The 20,657-nt window shown below is 34.9% G+C and overlaps 1 protein-coding gene across 2 annotated transcripts in view; it reads right to left on the bottom strand.

The window, feature by feature from the left end:
• Positions 1–20,657, bottom strand: part of Dcc (DCC netrin 1 receptor) — a 1,165,274-nt gene that overhangs the window by 284,842 nt on the left and 859,775 nt on the right. For both annotated transcript variants that reach the window (XM_060377064.1, XM_060377065.1), the window contains exons 10-12: positions 11,900–12,048; positions 10,130–10,268; positions 5,312–5,361 (exon numbers count right to left, since the gene is read on the bottom strand). In XM_060377064.1, coding sequence (XP_060233047.1) covers positions 5,312–5,361; positions 10,130–10,268; positions 11,900–12,048 — 338 coding nt within the window. The remainder of the gene's footprint in view (positions 1–5,311; positions 5,362–10,129; positions 10,269–11,899; positions 12,049–20,657) is intronic.

Genomic DNA, 20,657 nt, shown 5'->3' with positions numbered 1-20,657 from the left:
TCTTTGTCAAAATTTCCTGTGTACATTTGCAAAAAAGCAAGGTTGTAATGAAAGGGCAAAAATGTATCAAATCTAAATGCACAAACAGCCTGAAAATATATTTTAAGTATGAAACATGAATAATTAGACAATTACATAAATTATTTGCTAAGTTCTGCTTGCATGAATCAAAAATTCATACAGGCATTGAGATTTAAGCATGCCTGAAAGTCATTAAAACTTATAGTAGAAATCATAAAGAGACCTGTGGGAACTTTATAAAAACTTCCAGAATCCCCTTCTCTCAGTGTCAATTGGCCACTTATAGTTCTTCATCTAGAGTGGACCACATATAATTTCTCCTGTTTACATTGTAACATCCACAACTGTCACCATACTAGTCTTTTTCTGACAAACATATTGTTGAAATTTCACTTGTACATTTCTTCTGTTATGCCTAGGAGACATTACCTAGCAATATGTGTCCTGGCCTTATGGCTCTTAAAATGTTTCTGCTCCCCATTCATTTATTTTTCCCTAGCCTTAGGTATAAGGGATAAATTGCACATAGAACTGTGGGGGTAAAGAAACTCTTGCACAGAATATTTGATCTCTGGTTGATATCCCTGAATATATGACATACATGTATTCACACACAGGAGTAATAACTAAAGAAGAAATTATGAATTTGTGAGAGTGACTGGGAGAAGAAGTCAGGAAGGTATAAATTATAAAGATATAAAGCTCATCATCATCTGCCATAGAAACAGAATGGTGGATCAATGGAATTGAATAGAAGACCTAGAAATAAACCAACACATCTAAGATACTTGATTTTTGACAAAGAAGCCAAAACCATACAATGGAAAAAAGACAGCTTCTTCAAAAAGTGGTGCGAGTCTAACTGGATGTCTACATGTAGAAAAATGCAAATCAATCCATATTCATCACCTTGCACAAAACTAAAGTCCAAGTGGATCAAAGACCTCAACATAAAACCAAACACAGTAAACCTGTTAGAAGGAAAAGTGGGAAAGAGCCTTGAACTAATTGGCACAGGAGACAACTTCCTAAACAGAACACCAACAGCACAGGCTCTAAGGTCAAAAATCAATAAATGTGACCTCACAAGACCTGAAAAGCTTCTGTAGAGCAAAGGACATTGCCATCAGAACAAAATGACAGCCTACAGATTGAGAAAGGATCTTCACCAACCCTGTATCTCACAGAGGGCTAACATCCAGAATATATAAAGAACTTAATAAGTTAAACACAAAGAAACCAAGTAATCCAATTAATAAATGGAGAACAGAGCTAAACAGAGAATTCTCAATAGAGGAATATCAAATAGAGAGAAACACTTAAAAAGAAATGCCCAACCTCCTTAGTCATCAGGGAGATGCAAATAAAAACAACCCTGAGATCTCATCTTACATCCATCAGAATGGCGAAGATCAAAAACTCAAGTGACAACACATGATAGAGAGGATGTGGAGAAAGGGGAACTCTCTTCCATTGCTGGTGGGACTGTAAACTTGTACAACCACTTTGGAAATCAATCTGGCACTTTCTCAGACAATTAGGAATAGCATTTCCTCAAGATCCAGCTATAGCACTCCAAGGCATATGTCCAAATTGTGCTCAAGTATATAACAAGGACATTTGTTCAACCATGTTTGTAGCAGCTTTAATTGTAATAGCCAGAACCTGGAAATAACCCAGATGTCCGTCAACTGAGGAATGGATACAGAAATTATAGTACATTTGCACAATGGAATACTGCTCACCAATTAAAAACAAGGAAATCATGAAATTTGCAGGCAAATGGTGGGAACTAGAAAAGATCATCCTGAGTGAGGTATTCCAGAAGCAGAAAGACACACGTGATTTATGCTCACAAGTGGATTTTAGACATTTAACATAGGATAAACATTCTAAAATATGTACACCAAAAGAAGCTAAGCAAGAAGGAGAACCCTGGGTAAGATGATCAATTCTCTCTCAGAAAGGCAATGGGATAAACATTGGAAGAGGGAGAAAACAGGGAACAGAACAGTTGCTTACCACAGAAGGCCTCTGAAAGACTCTACCCAGCAAGGTATCAAAGCAGATGATGAGATTCACAGCCAAACTTGGGGCAGAATACAGGGAATCTTATGAAAGAAAAAGGAGATAGAAAGACCTGGAGGGGATAGGAGCTCCACAGCTCCGCAAGGAGAGCAAGAGAAAAAAAAATCTGACCACATGGGTCTTTTCTGAGACTGATACTTCATGGACCATGCATGGAGATACCATAGAGCCCCTGCACAGATTGTAGCCTATGGCAGCACAGTGTCCAAGTGGGTTTCCTAGTAATGGGAACAGAGACTCTCTTTGACATGAACTCAGTGACTGGCTCTTTGGTCACCCCCCCCCCATGTGGGAGCTGCCTTACCAGGCCACAGAGGAAGATAATGCAGCCAGTCCTGATGAGACCTGATAGGCTAGGGTCAGAGGCAAGGGGAGGAGGACCTCTCCTATCAGTGGACTTGGGGAGGGGCCTGGGAGGAGAAGAGGGAGGGTGGGTAGGATTGAGAGCAGATGAGAAAGGGGGCTCCAGCTGGGACAGAAAGTGAATAAACTGTAATTAATAAAAAATAAATAAAGTTTTAAAAAGCTCATCTAACACATTCTTCAAAAACTATTTTGCTTATGCTGGCAAAAATGTGGGGAAAGGAGAATATGAATCCATTTTTAGTTGGATATGCAAACTTTTAAAGCCATTATCAAAATCAGTGTGGTAGTTCCTCAGGAATATGGGAATATCTTTAATTCATAGCCCTGCTATGTAAAAGTTTTGGGCATCTACCCAAAGAATTCTATATTCTGCAACAGAGTCACTTGCTCAACCTTGTTCCTTCTGTTCTATTCATAATAACCACAAACTGGAAATAATCTAGATATTCCTCAGTAGATGAATGCTGTTAAAAAAAATCACAAAACCCTCAGGTAAATGGATTAAGCTAAAAGGAAAAATAATACTAAGACAGGGTGACCCAGATCCAAAATAACAAATATCTTATGTATTCTCTTATGCATGGATGTAAGCATTTAAGCCTTTGTCAGTCATATTACAATCAAAATAGCCATAGAGGTTAGGAATAGAGTAAAGAACTAAGAGGGAGTGAAGTATCATCCATGAAGGGGTTAACAGAATATATAGTTAGAAAGAAGTTGGGAGTCTGTAACAGGAGGATTAAATAGAAAAGAGCAGAGAAGAGGGCATTGGGGGCGAGAACATGGGGAAGGACAGTTAATACTAAAGGTTATTTGAGGGGTCATGTGATAAACTAGTCCTGTAGATGCTCCCAAAAATAGATAAATAAATCAAAAAATTAATTAAAGTCACCAAATAATTAAGGAAACAATGCCCCGAGTGATAACTAACAGGTCACATATAATTGAGACAAAAGGGGTCCTATGGAACCGTCAAGCAATTCAACCTATTGCCAAAGCTATTGGTTTCTCTCCAGAAACTAATGATAATGCCCTATTGCTGAAGATAATAGCTAGATATCTCATTGAGCATGCAGAAGTTGAGCTAATGTCTATCTAGAACCCCCTCTCCAACACACATTTCCATGCACACGTGCACAGGCGTGCACCCACACAATCACACTGGGTAGCATTCATGATATTGGTAGGTACTCTGCATGGCTACCATAGGCAATAGAAAAACACCAAAACTGATCTAAACTCTTGATCTACACTGCTGACTTGCATGAATGAAACATTAGCATGATAGTGGCACAAATTTTAAAGAATAGCCAACCACTATCTGATTGGACTTAAGGCCTACCCTACAAGATGGAACCCATCCTTGACACTACACAGGTTTCCATGAATCTGAGACTAGATAGGTCATGGATCTAGAAGGAACTCAAATAATATTGTCCTACTAAAAGAACATAGCAATGAAATGACTCCTGTGAACATTCTGCTGTACACATAGCTCAGTCTCTCACTCAGCCAATCATCAGAGAAGCATTCTACTTCTGGAGATGGGAAGTAATACAAAGACTTTCAACTACACAGTGTGTGGAGACTGAGGGCCCTCAGAACACTCAGTCTCAAATGGGATGTCTTCATCAAATCCCTCCCCTCAGGACTCAAGGAACCATTCAGAAGGAGGTGGGAAGGGTGTTGGAGATACTCTTTCAGACACAACAGGACTTACACAAATAAGAACCCACACAGGGCCTGCACAGGTCTACACTACAATGGGTCACAACTTTGAGCATGGAATATGAACATAAGCTCTTGATCTTAAGTAAGATGTTTTCTCCAAAACACAACTGCTTACATAGAAAAAAAAAAAAGATAGTTTCCTTTACTGGATGCTTATTGAGTATATAAGCTCACGCCCAGGAGTACATGACTACAACAAACTCAGTTGTGTTTTTGTACATTTTTTTGGCTGCTATTGTTTAGTTGAATATCTTTTCTTTCCTCATTGTTCTTTTGCTTGTATATTGAAGTTTCCAATTTGTGTTTTTACAGGCTTTCTTTGTGTGTGTGTGTGTGTGTGTGTTTCTCTCTCTGTGTGTTTTATCCTTTTTCACTATTTCATTTATTCTTTAATTTTGGTTTGTGTGCTTTTTTACTTCCTTGTTTGTTTTTAAAGATAGAGAGAGAGAAAGAAGGCATGGAGTAGGATGGTTGCTAAAGTGAAGTGGGAAGAATATGGGAGGAAATGTGTGACGGAAAACAGTGGTGAGACTATATTGTATGAATTTCCAATTATGGAGAGGTCCTAGAACCCCTGCTCAGATGTATCCCATGGGCTGCTCAGTCTCTGTGGGAGCTCCATATTAAGAGGAGCAGGAGCATTTTCTGGCATGAACTAGGCTGCCTGGTCTTTAATCTCTTCCCCCTGACGAAGTGACCTTACTAGGCCACAGCAAAAGAACATCCATACAGTCATGATGAGACCTGATAGGCTAGGGTCATAGAGTAGGGAAGGAGGACCTCTCCAATCAGTGGACTAGGGGAAGGACATGGGGGGGGGCAAGAGTGAGGGAGTGTGGTACCTGGAGGAGATGAGGGAGGGGACTGTAGCTGGGATACAATGTGAAAAAATGTAATTAACAACAACAACAATAATAAATTAAAAACATTTTAAAGGTTTTAGAGTATGTCTGTTTGTTTAATCAACATGTGCAACCAAATACCATTAACTGTGTTGCTCCAGAATATTCTTTTACACAGGCCAACATCCAGTACTTACTTAGCAGTATGGAGAGCAGAATATGTGCATAAGAGGCAATACAGTAATAACTATTGTCTGACTTACCCTTGAGTTAACCACTTCCAGTGAGATGTTCTGAGGTGGCGCGCTTGGCACTGAAATAAATCAAATAAGGTGTGAAGGTTACTGCCAAAGGTTTGCAAAAGAAATTACAGCCCACTGATGAAAAGAGAAATTGTATAATGAAAGTTCAGAAAGATAATGCAAGCAGGTGGCCCTTCTCAATATTCCTAGAGAGTAGATAAATAAATACTTGTTTATTTTTGTCTCATGGGTTGGGTCAGTTAATTTTCCATCAATGGAGCCCCCAAAACTTATTTTGCAAAAGAGCACCAGCTGTGATAGCAAATACTGCCATCTAATTACAGTGCTATGATAACTTTGCTGGCAGAACCCATGAAAACACAGGGGAGATTTTCTAGAGTGGCCTTTAAGGATTATCATACTGTGATTTTCAGGATCTACAAGGTTTATGGTAGAATATATCATTGTAACAGACACCTGGCTTGCTTAATTCCTATAATGCAATCATTATTGTCTCCTAGAGAATGAAGAAAAGGAAATGTGTCCTCATTTTTAGGTATTTATAATTAAACTTGTATGATACAGAAGCAAGCAGGTTCTGTCATAGTGTTGGGCCATAGATTCTCTTAATAAAAGACCAGTTTATTTTCTTTTTGGGAATTTTTAGCTATGTCGTTATTTTTTCTTGCATTTAATTTTTTATATATTTATTACAATTTATTCACTTTGTATCCCAGCTGTAGTCCCCTCCCTTGTACCCTCCCATTCCTGTCCTCTCTCCCTCATCTCCTCGCATGCTCCTCCCCCAATCCACTGATGGGGAGGTCCTCCTTCCCTTCCATCTGGCGCTAACCTATCAAGTCTCAATGGGACTGGCTGTATTGTCTTTTAAACATTAGTGTTAAAAGGAGCATATATAGCTCCCTTTTGATAGCTGTAATGTTATGAGGTAGCAATAATTTTTTTTTTAAATTTTAGAACTTTAGATACAAATTGGGCATTTTCAGTATTTAAATAGAAGTATAGGTTAAAATAGTTTTACTTAATTTGTCTGGGTATGATGCAATTGAAATTTCAACTTTTACCCTTGGTGAAAATAGAGTATAAGATTTCTCAACATCACATAATTTAACAAACTTCTGAAAACATATTTACTTTTAAAACAAAACTTTGGAAATCATCTCAGTTGTGGTTTGAATCTTTAGCCACTGCTGATGACTGAATTTTGGAGGAAGGCCAAAGTGTGATATGGTTGTGTGTGTGTATGTGTGTGTGTGTGTGTGTGTGTGTGTGTGTGTGTGTGTGTGTGTAATTTGGTGAGGGGTCTGTTTCTGTAAGTAATGTGATATTTTCAAATGTTACTTTAAGTTTTTTAATAGTAGTTAACTTCCAATTCCTAATTCTTCAAAAAATGATTGAGGCGACCAATAGGTATGATTATCACAGCCTTAGAGGCATCACAATTATTTTTGTTAAATGTTGATAATTGATATATCAAAACTCCCAAAGTTTTTACTTTAATGGTGTTGATTTATTTTGTGAATTTTCTACCATAGAGAACTATCTTAATTTCCATTTACTGAATACTAATTGTTCTTGTCAGAGGGCAAGTAGAGAATTCTTTATCAGGATTTCAGTTACCAATCAACAATAGCTAGAATCAAATGCTGGGTAGAGGTGAACATAGCGCGCCCTCATCTTTTATAGATGTACAGAGGGAGGACCTGTTTCTCTTCAAAATGTAAGGATATCACCAACAGCATATCCTTAAGCTGATAAGGGTGTCAGAGATTTCTTTCAATATGGTAAAACTTAGGGATTTATATACATTAAGATGAGGATAGATCAGATTTTCATACTTCTTAATGCACCTCAGTAGTGGAGGCATTTGAATTTATCTCTGAGGAATGAATGCTGTTATGTTCATGTATTCATTGACCAAAGTAGCTCATGATTTAATGTATAACCTTTGAAAAACATACTAATGTGAAACGTTTGTCACAAAATGAGAAATGTTTCCATAGTAAATTCCACTTATTTACTTCCTAGATCACATGGCTTGATTCTGTTGCCATTTTTGTTGTTACTATTGTTGTTACTTGGTTGGCCTTTTTTTCGGCTTCTGGTGTTTAGTCATCTGAGGGCCTCCCTGTGTACCTAGGATGACCTCAAACTTGCCAACTTCAAGTTCCCATCTCTTTATCTGGAATTACAGGTATATATCACACACCTAGGTTTTCTGATGCTTTCTTTTAACTTGGTTTTGAACTTTATAAGGAAGAAAGCATTAATCAAAATGATAGGGAAAGTGGATGATGTCATTCACCAGAAAGTACCCATAAATATGAGTTATAACAGTAATGAGCACAGAACTATGCCTAGTTAGATCGTGAAATTTTATTTTTGCTGTTGGATATAGATCTGCAGATAATTAAGCTTATTGAGAGCAGTAAATATTGACCATTTAATTCAAGTGTCTCAAAAAAAGCATTTTGAAAAATACATAACTACATAGTACCTAAAGTTAAATAATTTGAATATGTCAGAGGTGTGGGTCATTGCTAACCAATGGCATCTAGAGAAAGGAAATTGAATGAAAAGTATATCTGAATCCAGAAAAATGTTAAAATAAGAGTTTATTATAAGCAGCAAGTGATCTGAATAAAGGTATTTACAAGTAACTTAAAAAACCTGGAAAATCATTAGGATAATGAATTTAGAAAAATTTCTCACATCTAATTTTGTTATATACATTTTTCTGTGCCAGTATAAATTCCGCAAGATTGTTTCTTTAAGCTATTATCTTCTTTAAAATGTAGATGCATTTATATATAATTACATATTAAATTAGTAGTCCCCCAAATGGAAAATCCTACAATTCACATGTATGTAAAACCTTTGCAAAGTTTTGGGTGAAACTGTCTAACTAATGCAACACATTTCACAAGCTAGTAGAAATGTATAGGTAGACATAAGATTATCCTCCACATTTAATGGAATAAAAAAAATCAATAGAAACATAATTGGCATATACAACAAATATTAAACACTGGTGTCTGTGCCGTGCTGTTTGTTCTTTTAGTGTGTGTATAAATTAGCCTATTTAGTTTTTGTTTATGATACAAAATATCAAAGGAGATCAGTGCTGTGAGAGTGAGGAATTGAAAACAGGAGAGCATTTAATTCAATCCATCTAAATGTGTTACCTGACCTCAGCATGAAATAGCTTCAGCAGAGATGAGTGAACATGAAATGAAATACACAGAAGAGAACTGGATAATGCCAAAGTGGAAGCCAAAAAACACGCTTTATTGGAAGTTAAAGGCTGTGAGTTGGCTATAAAGGTATTTACAGATGAGGTCATGGTGCCCATACAGCAGGCCTTCACAGCCTACATTTCTCTTATTAGTTGCATCTATTAAAGGAATTTTAGAATTTTTCCAACAACTATATTGACTTGGGGTTATAGTCATAGAGTTTCTCTTTAAATGACAGACATTTTTCTAGGCACTGCAGCATTTACAGGAGATAATTCTTGGACTAATGAGTAACAATCTATCTTTCTCACTTATGACATTTAAAATCAAAGTAGAGAATAAGGCCACTGTATTACAGTTCAGAGTGTGAATGGAATCTACATAAATTATGTAAAATATTCATTTTCATTTGTTTTTCTTTTATTTTTGTAATTATAAGCTATGAAGTAATTTATTCAGCCACTGCATATTCTGTTCTTTCTTGAATAACAGAATCAGACGGTTGGGGAGAAGAATTACATTAAAATTAATACTGAAGTGGCCTAACATTAAAATACCCTTTTAAGTAAAATTGCAAATGAGCATCACGCGTGGGTCCACTTTGGAATATCCTTAAAAACAAGCATGTTTTTCTTCTGGCCATTCATATTCTGTGAGGTATCCACCTTGATGTTTTTCCAGATTAAAAAATGTTATATCAGGAATCAGAAATTGAAGACATTTTAATCAAAATATCAATAATTTATAAAACCAAAAAAATACTATCATGGAACCTATGCTGGCTAGAGCTGGCTCTTGGTCTTTTTTTACTATTCAATGCAGCCATCTCTGCAACATATCTGCCTGAATCTCCATAGCCCTATTTCAGAAGTATAATGGCTTGGAATATTTATTAACTTTATCAGGGTTTCATTATCATTTATTCCTATGGTAAGCAGTTTCCTTCGACACTATTCAGTTAAATCCATTATCTTCATTAAGAATTCTTCCTTTTTATATCATTTGAAAAATATGTCTAATATTCATTTGTTAGGCAAGATAAAATGAAGGTGTGTGTGTTCGTACTCACATCTAATGTTTAAAGTATGTGTTTACTTAACAAAAATATTTTCGGTATATTTTCTAATTAAGTGATATGGTCCATCATTTATACTTTTAATCACTGGTGCCTTTTTAAAAAATGATAAATGAAAGAAACATATGCATTTATATTATTCCACACACATAATAAATGTGTTTACTTTGGAACATCTATAGCAATAAACAAGCACATGCACAAGAATAATTTGAACTCACACAGTAGCCACAGTTTGGGAATCATCTACTTATCCATCCCAATTCAGCATATGTATCTGAATAACAAATTTAAATTTGACTACAGTACTGTGAATACATCGCACAATACATTTTATATTTATGATATGAATTTTATATTTATGATAAATATACATTTTATATGTATGATAAAACATCACAGAGAATATAAGTTCAAAAACCCTTTACAACAGAATCAATAACATATATGCAAACTTTTTCATTTCATAACAGATATGCGAATAAAATTTGACTGTTTATCACTTACCATCTGACAGTGTAACCACCGTTACGTCGTCAGTAGATACTCCTGGCCCATAACGATTATAAGCTAGGAATCGAAGAGTATATTCCGTGAATTTTTTCAGGCCCTCCAGTTTATAAGATAGTCCATCAACCTCTATATTCTGGAGACATAAAATGCCAGAATGGTTATTAAGGAAGCACATTAAAGCAGAAATGGCAGCCATTCTGTACAATCAGCGAGTTGAGAGCTAGACACTTGTTCATAGAAGCACACTCTAGCCCTGCAATGAATTGCTGTAAAGCCATCCTTGTGTCACACGCTCCCCTACTAAACTCCAAACTACTCTGCAGACTCCGTGTTAAAACATCACTGTGTGATTTTTGTAGTCATTAAGATTCAATTTGTTTGACACCACCCAGAACACTGAATAGTCTGGGATGTTCCACCCACATCAATACCCCGACAAGTAGAAGGGACAGAGATTCATTCTCGTGCTCAAATTAAATAATTCATCAAGAATTCACAGATTGTCATTTGCGTGATGAAATATACCCAAATATGGAAACTCTCAGACATATTACCACAGATTATATGGCCCCAAATGTTGTGGTGTAGAATGAAATTATCTCAGTAATTCCCAACTGCAGGGGGAGGTACTAAAGGCAAAGGTCATTGAGGAAATCAGAGTCAGTGCTTGCTAAAGGAGCTGTCATTTAGCTTTTCATCATGATTCCCAGACAACCAATATCAACACTGGGCAATAGAGCTCTTGAATTTATTAAAATGAGCAATAGAAAGGCTTGTATAAAAGTGGGTGGGTAACATAATTTAAAAGTAGAAATTAGAAGTGACATGGGAACAGCCAAGGAAAAAGTAAAATAACTCATTACAAGAGCAGTCCATCTGCTACTGTCTTTAAAACAAAACAAAACAAAACAAAACAAAACAAAACAAAGAAACACTAAGAAGTTGACCTGAAATATGTCTGCTTATGTTTCTGGAAAGTTTGTTTCCAACTGCAAATCCTGGTCAGGCATCACCATATATGGAATCAAGAAAAGCATCTTATGCTTGGTAAACTTGACAGATAATATCTTAAGACCACTTTTCTAATCCTTAACATCTCTCTCTCACACACACATATTTTTCCATCTAAATATGGTAACTTGAGCATAAGAATCTCAATAGCTGTGTATATGGCTGTACACATACACCATTAAATATTATTAAGTTTTACTTGTTTATCCAAAGACTTATTTACTGTTACTCTGCTTTTAAAAACTCATTTGCCTCTTTTAAAATTCTATTAAATTAATTAGTTAAAAATGAAAAGCCAAACGAAGTTGTGAGTATAAACTTCCAAGAGTAAGTTCTGGACATTGTTGGCTACAGCATGAGTGTGAAGAGAAAACAAAAGAATATGAAATATCCAAGAGTAGGAAGAGCAGCATGGATAAGGTGACTAACCACAGAGCAGATCATACTTAGGATGAGTTGTAAAAAGAAATATATCTTGGCACAGGATATGGTTACCCATTCTGGACTGAAGTACTATAGTCAAAGACCAAACCCGCATTCTCATTATGAACTTTAACTCAATGTCTTTTACTCTTTTCATCAGCAGAATGCAATGAAATAGTTAAAAATTTCCTGTAACAAATACTTGGAACCAAACAACTATTCAATGATCATGTTAAATGTCAACTGTATCAAGATCTGGAAAGTGTCCTATGTCTTTGGCCCTAGAGACATCCAGGAGATGAGTGGCATGGGGTTCATTTCTTTACCCACCTGTTCTTTTCCTGTGGACACCTCAGTGCAGAACAATCTGTAACCTTGGACTGGACCATTTGCATAGGCAGGGGGTTCCCATGTAATAAGAATTGAGGTAGGTGAGGTAGATACAGCATGCAGGTTTTCTACTGGCCCTGGAACTTGCACTGTATATAAAAGAAATTGATGCAAATAAGACACTTGCTCTCTCAAAGCAAACAAATATATACTCTGTAGCGTTCAGGAACATAAGAGAATCTGCTCTGTTTCTTAAGTCACATGAATAACAATGTTATTATATAATATGGAAGTACAATAGTGAAACTTTTATAAAAACTTAATTTTGTTTCAAGGGAAAGATTACATGAATTGAATCATCAATTTTACTGTATTTCAAAAGAGGCTGGAGTGTAAGTGATTTGGATAATGAAAGAAAAAAATAAGATACTTTATCTAAACTTTTAATCTAGAAATGTTTCCATTCTGCTTGTAACCTTTGAATGTATATTACTTATACTAGCAGAAGGAAAAATAAATTACAATTAGTATCCTTGAATAATATAATTCTGTTTATTCAAATAGACAACATACCTATGCATAATTAATTGCATTTTCTTTTGGTCAGCAATTTATCATGTAGCTGATTCTGGTTTTTTTCAATTTAACTTTTTCATTTTTCTCTCATAGCAATTACTTAATCAAAGATAAGTAATTTGTTTATTAATGAAATTAGATAGCAGAGAACAATTATTCTTAATCAAAACGCTTCTATTCAGTTGTGCTTGAAGAATGAGAAATTTTCAAGTTTCTTTGTAAGTAAAAATGAGTATTTCTCTCTGGTTTTTCGTCTATTAATTTCCAGGACAAGTAGATTCCCACATTGTATGATCCATGATTCACTGTTTTCCTCAATTATTTTTGTGTTCAAAGTATTCCAGAAATGACTGTGGATTTTCATTATATTACATAATCTGTCCTTACAACACATCCCCTCATTTATTTGACTCTTTCTTCCTTCTTTCCTTTCTTTCTTCCTTCCTTAATTTCTTTTTCTTTCTTTCTTTGATTGTTTCATACTCTGGCATTATATTGTCATGTATTTTGCTAATTTGGTCCTACATTTAAAATAAGATCTTTTTCTAAATCTTTCTGCTTCTTTTTAGTGGGTAACAGTACTGAAAATAAAAATTTTAATGTAAAGCATTTTCATAATTGTTAAGTGTCATCATCTCTATGTCCTTTCGGTGAAGAGTGCTAAGAAACATGCCTTCAAGCATACACACATGTATATTCATGTTAATGTATATGCAATATATACACATGCAAAAGGGACATATACTCTTTGTGTTCATTTCAGAAGCATTCTAGTCCAATGACCATTTTTCTATGGCAGAGTTCTACTCTGTCCACATAAATTAAGGAAGCATTCACTGCTATAAACCAGAGAATTTCACCTTGTATCACATTTTAGAGTAATTTTATAAACAGAATTATACTACGTTTATAAACAGAATTGAATTTCAAGAACTTATACATTTTACTTCATGAAAAATAGATATGACAAAACAGGCCCGCTGATGCCCGACTATTTTTACATAATTCATCATTTAAAAGAATACTCATAGAAACACAATTATTGTATCCCTTTATGAGTACTTAAATATTTATATAATGATGGAAGTATTTCAAGAGTGCTCCTTTCTTAGTTACAATCTGCTATTTCTCAAATGAAGAAAATAGAGGACAGGAGCCAAACACTAAAACTGGTGATTTGGCTAAGATGTTTACTGACTAAGCATACGTGGTTAATATTTTGAGACAGATCTTAAGGATCTCAGTCTTGGTTTCCCAAGGATAAATAAATCGAGGAACCTGGGAGTCTGATGTGTCTATACTGGAATAAAAGAGAAAATGATTTTAGTTAATATCTGCTTAGTTGTCTCAGTTGGTCTTTTCTAATTCCTACCATTTGGCTGCAAATTTCATGATTTCCTTGTTTTTAATTTCTAAATAGTTTTCCATTGTGTAAATGTACCACAATTTCTGTATCCATTTCTCCATTGAGAGACATCTAGATGGTTTCCAGATTCTGACTATTACAAATAATGCTGCTATGAACATAGTTGAGCAAATGTCCTTGTTGAATGGTGGGAAATCTTTTGGGTATATGCCTACGAGTGGTATAGCTGGATCTTGAAGTAGCACTATTCCAAATTTTCTGAGAAAGCACTAAATCTGTTAGAAGAAAAAATGGGGAAGAGCCTTCTTTGTTGGCATAGGAAACAACTTCCTGAGCAAAACACCAACAGCACAACAGATCAACAATTAATAAATAGAACCTCATAAAACTGAAAGGCTTCTGTAAAGCAAAGGACACTGTCATCAGAAGAAAACAACAACCTGCAGACTGGGAAAAATTCTTCACCAATCCTACCTCTGACAGAGGGCTAATATCCAGGATATATAAGGAACTCAAGAAGCTAAAAACCAACAAACAAGTAATCTAATTTAAAAAATGGGATACAGAGCTAAACAGAGAATTCTCAACAGCGGGATATCAAAAGGCAGAGAAACACTTAAAGAAATGCTCAACATCCTCAGTCATTTGGAAAATGCAAATCAAAAGGACCCTGAGATTTCACCTCACACCCATCAGAATGGCTAAGATCAAAAACTCAGGGGATGATGCATGCTGGAGAGGATGTGAAGCAAGGGGAACCTCCTCCATTGCTGGTGGGAATGTAAATTTGTAAAACCACTTTGGAAATCAATCTGCCACTTTCTCAGAAAATTAGGAATAGTAGCTCATGGTTTTGAGCCTTGAGAATGAAATGAGGTTATTCTTTTAGCTGATCTTAACTGCTGCTATTTAATGTCATAACGTTTGCTGTGAAAGAATCAAATCTAGATTTTCTAATAATGAATGCAACTAATTTGTCAACCAGTTTCTCACAAAGCTTACTCCACAGGAGTTGTTTCATGAAGTTGTGTCACATGAATAACTTCAGGTAAAATTGTTAATTCTATCAGTGAGTAATATAAAACATATTATGTCATGTAGTCATTATTGATTAGACAATACAAATGATTAGTTATTACAAGTGATCACTTATGTCTGTAGAAACAATGAGACTAAGGTTTGAATATGTATCTATGTGTGCATGTGAGCATGTGTGCTTTGTAATTGATATTTATGTCTCTTAAATGCTGTTGATTACAGAACATCAGGTTGTTACTACCCTGGTTTGGACCAAGTTGCCATGGGCAGTGCCAACCTTCATCATTTATTCATCAGTTGTATTTGTCTACATTGCTAATGGTCATTGGACACTTTTCAGGGAGGACATGGGCATAGATTTTCAGGAGAATTCCAAGCAGATATAACGGACAGCAGAAGTGCCAAGGACTACGCAAAGCATTTGTTTCAAGTGTTTCACTCACTATCAAACAATGGGAAACATGTCCTGGGTGAAGTCTCAATACTGACTTTTATCTTAACATAGGAAGAATATGATCAATATTCTCATACATTAAAATTAAAACATCACAGCCTTTTATATCAGAATATTTTTATATATCAGAGATTAATACCAATTAAACCTACCTTTCATCAAAATTCCAAAACTCTGCTTAAGAGTGAAATACTACACTTAAAATGTTCTTCTAAATAGCTCATTCCCTAGTGTCAAGGTTTCAGGATTCAGTTGGGTGTTAAGTGTTATTCTTCATAAAAGTGCTATAACTTTAGATGTAAGAATTTTGTAGCATTTTTCATTTGACATATACCACTATTTATAGATGTATATAATATATTGTTTCTTGTGAATTATGTGTGTATATTTATACATATAAGAGAATGTGTGCAAAACAGTAATGCTTGTATTCAGGTGCTTATCTAGAAAATACGTTGAAATATAATTTATGTGGTATCACATAGGTGATATGTGCATGTGAGCTGCAAAGAAGAGATAAACTAAAAAGGAATACTCACAAATATTCAAAGACCAGCATTAGATGTGAAATCAATACAGTTAGCAACTTCAGCCTTCCACTGCATTACATTTTCATATGTCAGTCAAAAAACTTAATGGGTTTAACTGCACATCATTTCAAAGATATATTTAATAGCCTCTACTGATCCCCTCGGACAATAATTTTGTGCCAAGCTGCATCTAATTTCTTTCTATCTCAGTTCAAGTTACCCATTTCTTCAAATAATAAAATGACTTTAGGACAGAGGCATAATCTATGCAAGTAACTCATCAATCAATGTCAGTCTAACCAAGTATATTTTTAAAATTTAATATTGTATTATAGTAGAAATTCTATGTAGCACCTGTGTCTAAGGACTGGTTAAATAGTTACAGTGCAGTAAATGAAATATATTAGATGTCATTCTTTGCTTTGGGAAAAGAAATTTGTGATTATATATGGTTATATGTAGTGTAAGATAACAGCATTTTATAAGACCTTGTATATTAACCTTCAGGTGACATTCTAGTCAAATGTCTAATAAAAATCAATTACATGCAATACAACCATATTGAGAACAGAAAGGGAGAGAGAATCAAGTAGAGATGAAAGAAAGGGAGAAAGAAAGAGAGAGGCAGGAGATATTAGAAAAGGAAAACAGAGAGGGAGCCATGGTTTAATGAACTACAATAAAATGATTATAGATGGCAGAGGAACAGTCAGGAATTGTGGTATTCTTGTCCTTAACTGAGATACTCTCTGCAGTTGTTATTAAGAAATTTATGGGATACAAAGTGAATAAACTGTAATAAATAAATAAATAAATAAATAAATTTAAAAAGATGAGATTTAGGAAAATGCAAATATTTGTGCTATTATTAGTTTTATCTGCTATAAAGTACTAACAGCTTTAAAAAAAGAAATTCATGGGTGATGTATTGTGTCAAAACTATAAATGAATATTTGAAGGTGTATGCCCAGGTTCTATCATCTGTGTTCTGAAATCTGTGAATGGTAATGACTAATGTGTTAAAATAACTCACGGTGCTTTAGTTCTAAAAAGTCAATGGTTTACTCTCACAGCATTATGATGACCAGTTTTAAATTATGTTAGCATGTGAAGTGACAATTGTTTCACCTTGGAGACATCTTTAATGTGTGTGACTTGTGTTAATAATAATAACCTTTATTATTATTTATTTTATAAGTGCTTTCATGTATGTATGCTCAACACATGTGTATCTTCTGTCCTTAGATGTCAAGAAGGAGTGTTGAATCTTCTGGAATTTGGAGTTACAGGAGTTTGTTGGCTTCCATGTCAGTGCAGGGTACTGAACCACTGTCCTCTGCAAGAGCAATGGGTGCTCTCAAGGGCTGAGGCATTTCTTCAGACCCATTTTCAAACTCCTAATCAAAGACTGGTGTTTGTAAAGTTGTTATGTTTTGTACAGTAGATCCTTTTCACTGTTTAAATTATGAACATTTTAAAAGCATTTTGGCTCATCTTATTATATCCAATAGTATTTTAAGTTATATTCATGAGAAAAAAAGTCATATAATGTATGTATACTTATCTCGCATATCCTTTCCTTTCCTTTATTGTATCTTTTTAAGTTTCTGGCTACAGTGTGGTTTTGTGAACCTCCAATGTCAATTTTTTTTTCAGCCTGTGTTTTCTAAAATCTTAAAAGAATTGAAAGTCTGTCCCAAACGATAATATGAATCTAAAGGTTTCAAGGAAATGCTTTAGGAGGATAAAGGCATGCCACAGCCTTGAGAACACTAGATGAGCTAATGTCTTTCAGCCATTACACTGATGGTTCTCAGCTGGAAATCTGAAATGAAGACAAATGTTAGTGTCAACCAATATGTAGTTGAACATCTGAATATTTAAAGTTTTTTTTCTTTTAAATGACTGTAAAGTACAATGAGTTCTAATGTTCCTAAATTGTCAATTTAACAGCTATTACTCTTGAAGAACCAAAGAAATGCCTCATTTTGAAAAAAAAAATTAAAAAGGCATTGTATGTGTTGTCATTCAAATAATGACCTATTAGTCATATACCCTCAAGTCAGGACAAAATCTGAAAATGATTCTCTTTATCTGTGTAATAATTTAAAAGTGATTTAGGGATGAGTTTTAAAGATGATAATGAGGAATCTAAGCAATCATCTGCAGTGATCTGCATGGATTTTACACACAACATTCTCTTTCTTGTAGCAGAAATTTCAATTGCCAATGATTTCCTAAAAGAATGTTTCATATGCAAGTCATTTCTGAAAGTATTCAGAGTTATTGATAGTAAAGTTCATACTTTGATTGCCTCTTGATTTTTTTAATCCTGTGGTTAACAGCTTTAGTGATATTTCTATGAAATCTGTTTCTATTTTGTATAGGAATGCAATATCAAAAAGCCTACTGGCAATGTAATTATCACTATAATGAATCTTGACTGAACTCTACATATTTAGGAGATATGATGGTAATTTGGCAAGGAGAAAGATAAATATGAGGTAGGTTTCTAGTAAGAAACCACAGGAATGGTTGCTTGAGAAAACAATTATTATCTCTTCGTTTTGCTTTTCATTTTAATAGGTATTTTTCTGCTAATGCATAATACACTTAATGGTGTCATTGCGTATTTCAGCACACATAAATAGTGTATAGCTACAGCTACATAAAAATACATATAATGTGTGCAATGTCTGATATATAACTTAGGTATTACTTAGGGATATACAGGTATGGTTATATGTGGACATATATACATATATTCTTTTTCTATAGGGAATGCAACATTAAACAGTCTAGTGATGATGTAATTATCTACATAATGAATCTTGACTGAATTATATATATTTATGAGATATTATGTTAATTTGGCAAAGAGAAGAAAAAAATTTTCTCATGTAAGCACATATGCCTGTACATCTCTAAGTAACACATAAGCTATATGTAATGAATGTGTGTATGTGTGTGTGTGTGTGTGTGTGTGTGTGTGAATACGTATATACACACTAACATTGAAAGAGCCTATTAATTACGTTGATGAAGGGGTGGGGTGTGAGGACAGGATAAGATACTGCTAGGAAGATATTTCAAAATGTTCACTATTACAACCAACTTTGACATATCTGCAGGAAGCATATAGATTGTATCAAATTTCAATTTTTGAGAGCAATGCTAAGAAAAGACAAGTGTGCTGAGGCTTCCTAACTCTGTGCTGTAGTTGCCCAACACTGTTTTAGTGAATAGCTGTAATTTATTTATGTGTGAGTGCTTTGTCTACAGGCCTGTGCACCGTGTGCATACGTTGTGCCTTTAGAAGCCCAAAGAGGATGTTGGATCCAATGAGAGTTGACTTGGAGAAGCCTGTAAGCTGCCTTGTGGCTAAAGGAATTAGACCCAAGTCCTCTGGAAGAGCCGCCAGTGCTCCTAACCAGTGACTCACTGCTCTAGCCTCAAAGTCTGTGACCCATTTAAATCGAGAACTTGGAGCTTAATTGTTTTGTGATCTAGAAAAAGTAAATACAGCATTAAAATTGAGAAAAATAAGTTTCAAATAAACAAATTTAATGTTTATAAATCTCCTATGATATATTTATGTCACTGTCAGCTTGTTGTTATATAGCCCTGACTATGCTGCCTGTTAATGCTGATTATATTAAACCTGATTATGAAAGTTCAAACAATCTGTAGACCCTTTAGTATGGGCATGGCTTTTTCCAAGGACTCCCCATTCAAACCACAACACATAAGACTATACTGTACTAACATAAAGGACTTTCAATTCAAAGTCCAGGAAAAGCTCCCATTTACAAAGAACTGATTTCCAACAGGGCTGCAAAAGGTGATTATCTTCCTAGATATGTTGGGTTTATTTATTTCCCACTGCAACTGGAAAACTTGTATTCAAGAACAGACTGGCTTTGAAGTTTAATTGTACTTTATGTTTTTTATTCTCTATGCTTTCTTCAGAACTGTGGGATATTTTGTGGTACATACTTTCAAAAAATGTCAAAACACAGTAAGCAAGTACAAAATACTTAAGGATTTATAGTAGGCTTTTAGAGTAGATGGTAAGGGCAGATGACTAAGCATACAGAAATTCTAGAAATCAATCTAAAAATTAATATCTAGTTTTCAGAGGTGACAATGCAGAGTCTTTGCCCAAAATCTATTATTGAAGAACACTTAAAATATTCATTGGTAGAAAAACATAGTGTTTAAGAAAGAGAGAATTTGATGAATCCGGAAACATTAATAAGAATAAATTTGACGGGTAATGCATCCTGGTTGCCTTTCTAGAACAAGCTGGTAAGGAGACAGCTTCCACATCTCTAGACAAAGGCTTCATATGATGACAACTTCAAGTAACACTAGTAATTCCAATGGGAACTAAATGATAATAGAAGCTCTTTAAATAGTGAAGACTAAAGTCACTCTTTAGAAAAGACCCCTGTGCCCAGATATATTTGATACTTGTGGCACTCCTGTCCTCTCCAGGTCTTACTCAATCCCCTTTCTTTCATATGATTCCCTGCACTGTGCACAAAGTTTGGTTATGAGTCTCAGCATCTACTTTGATACACTGCTAGGTAGAGTCTTGCAGAGGCCATCTGTCATATGCTCCTGTCCTGTTTCTTGTTTTCTATCATTTCTAGAGACAAATGTTTATCCCATTTATCTTTCTAAGTGAGGGTTGATCATCTTACCCCTTACCTCTTCTTGTTTAGCTTCTTTAGGTGTACAGATTTTAGCACGTTTATCCTACCAAGAACCATTCATGGATATAACCTAGAA

Source organism: Meriones unguiculatus, chromosome 2 (assembly GCF_030254825.1).
Source record: "Meriones unguiculatus strain TT.TT164.6M chromosome 2, Bangor_MerUng_6.1, whole genome shotgun sequence".
Lineage (NCBI taxonomy): Eukaryota > Metazoa > Chordata > Mammalia > Rodentia > Muridae > Meriones > Meriones unguiculatus.
This window is presented reverse-complemented; position numbering and strand designations above follow the sequence as displayed.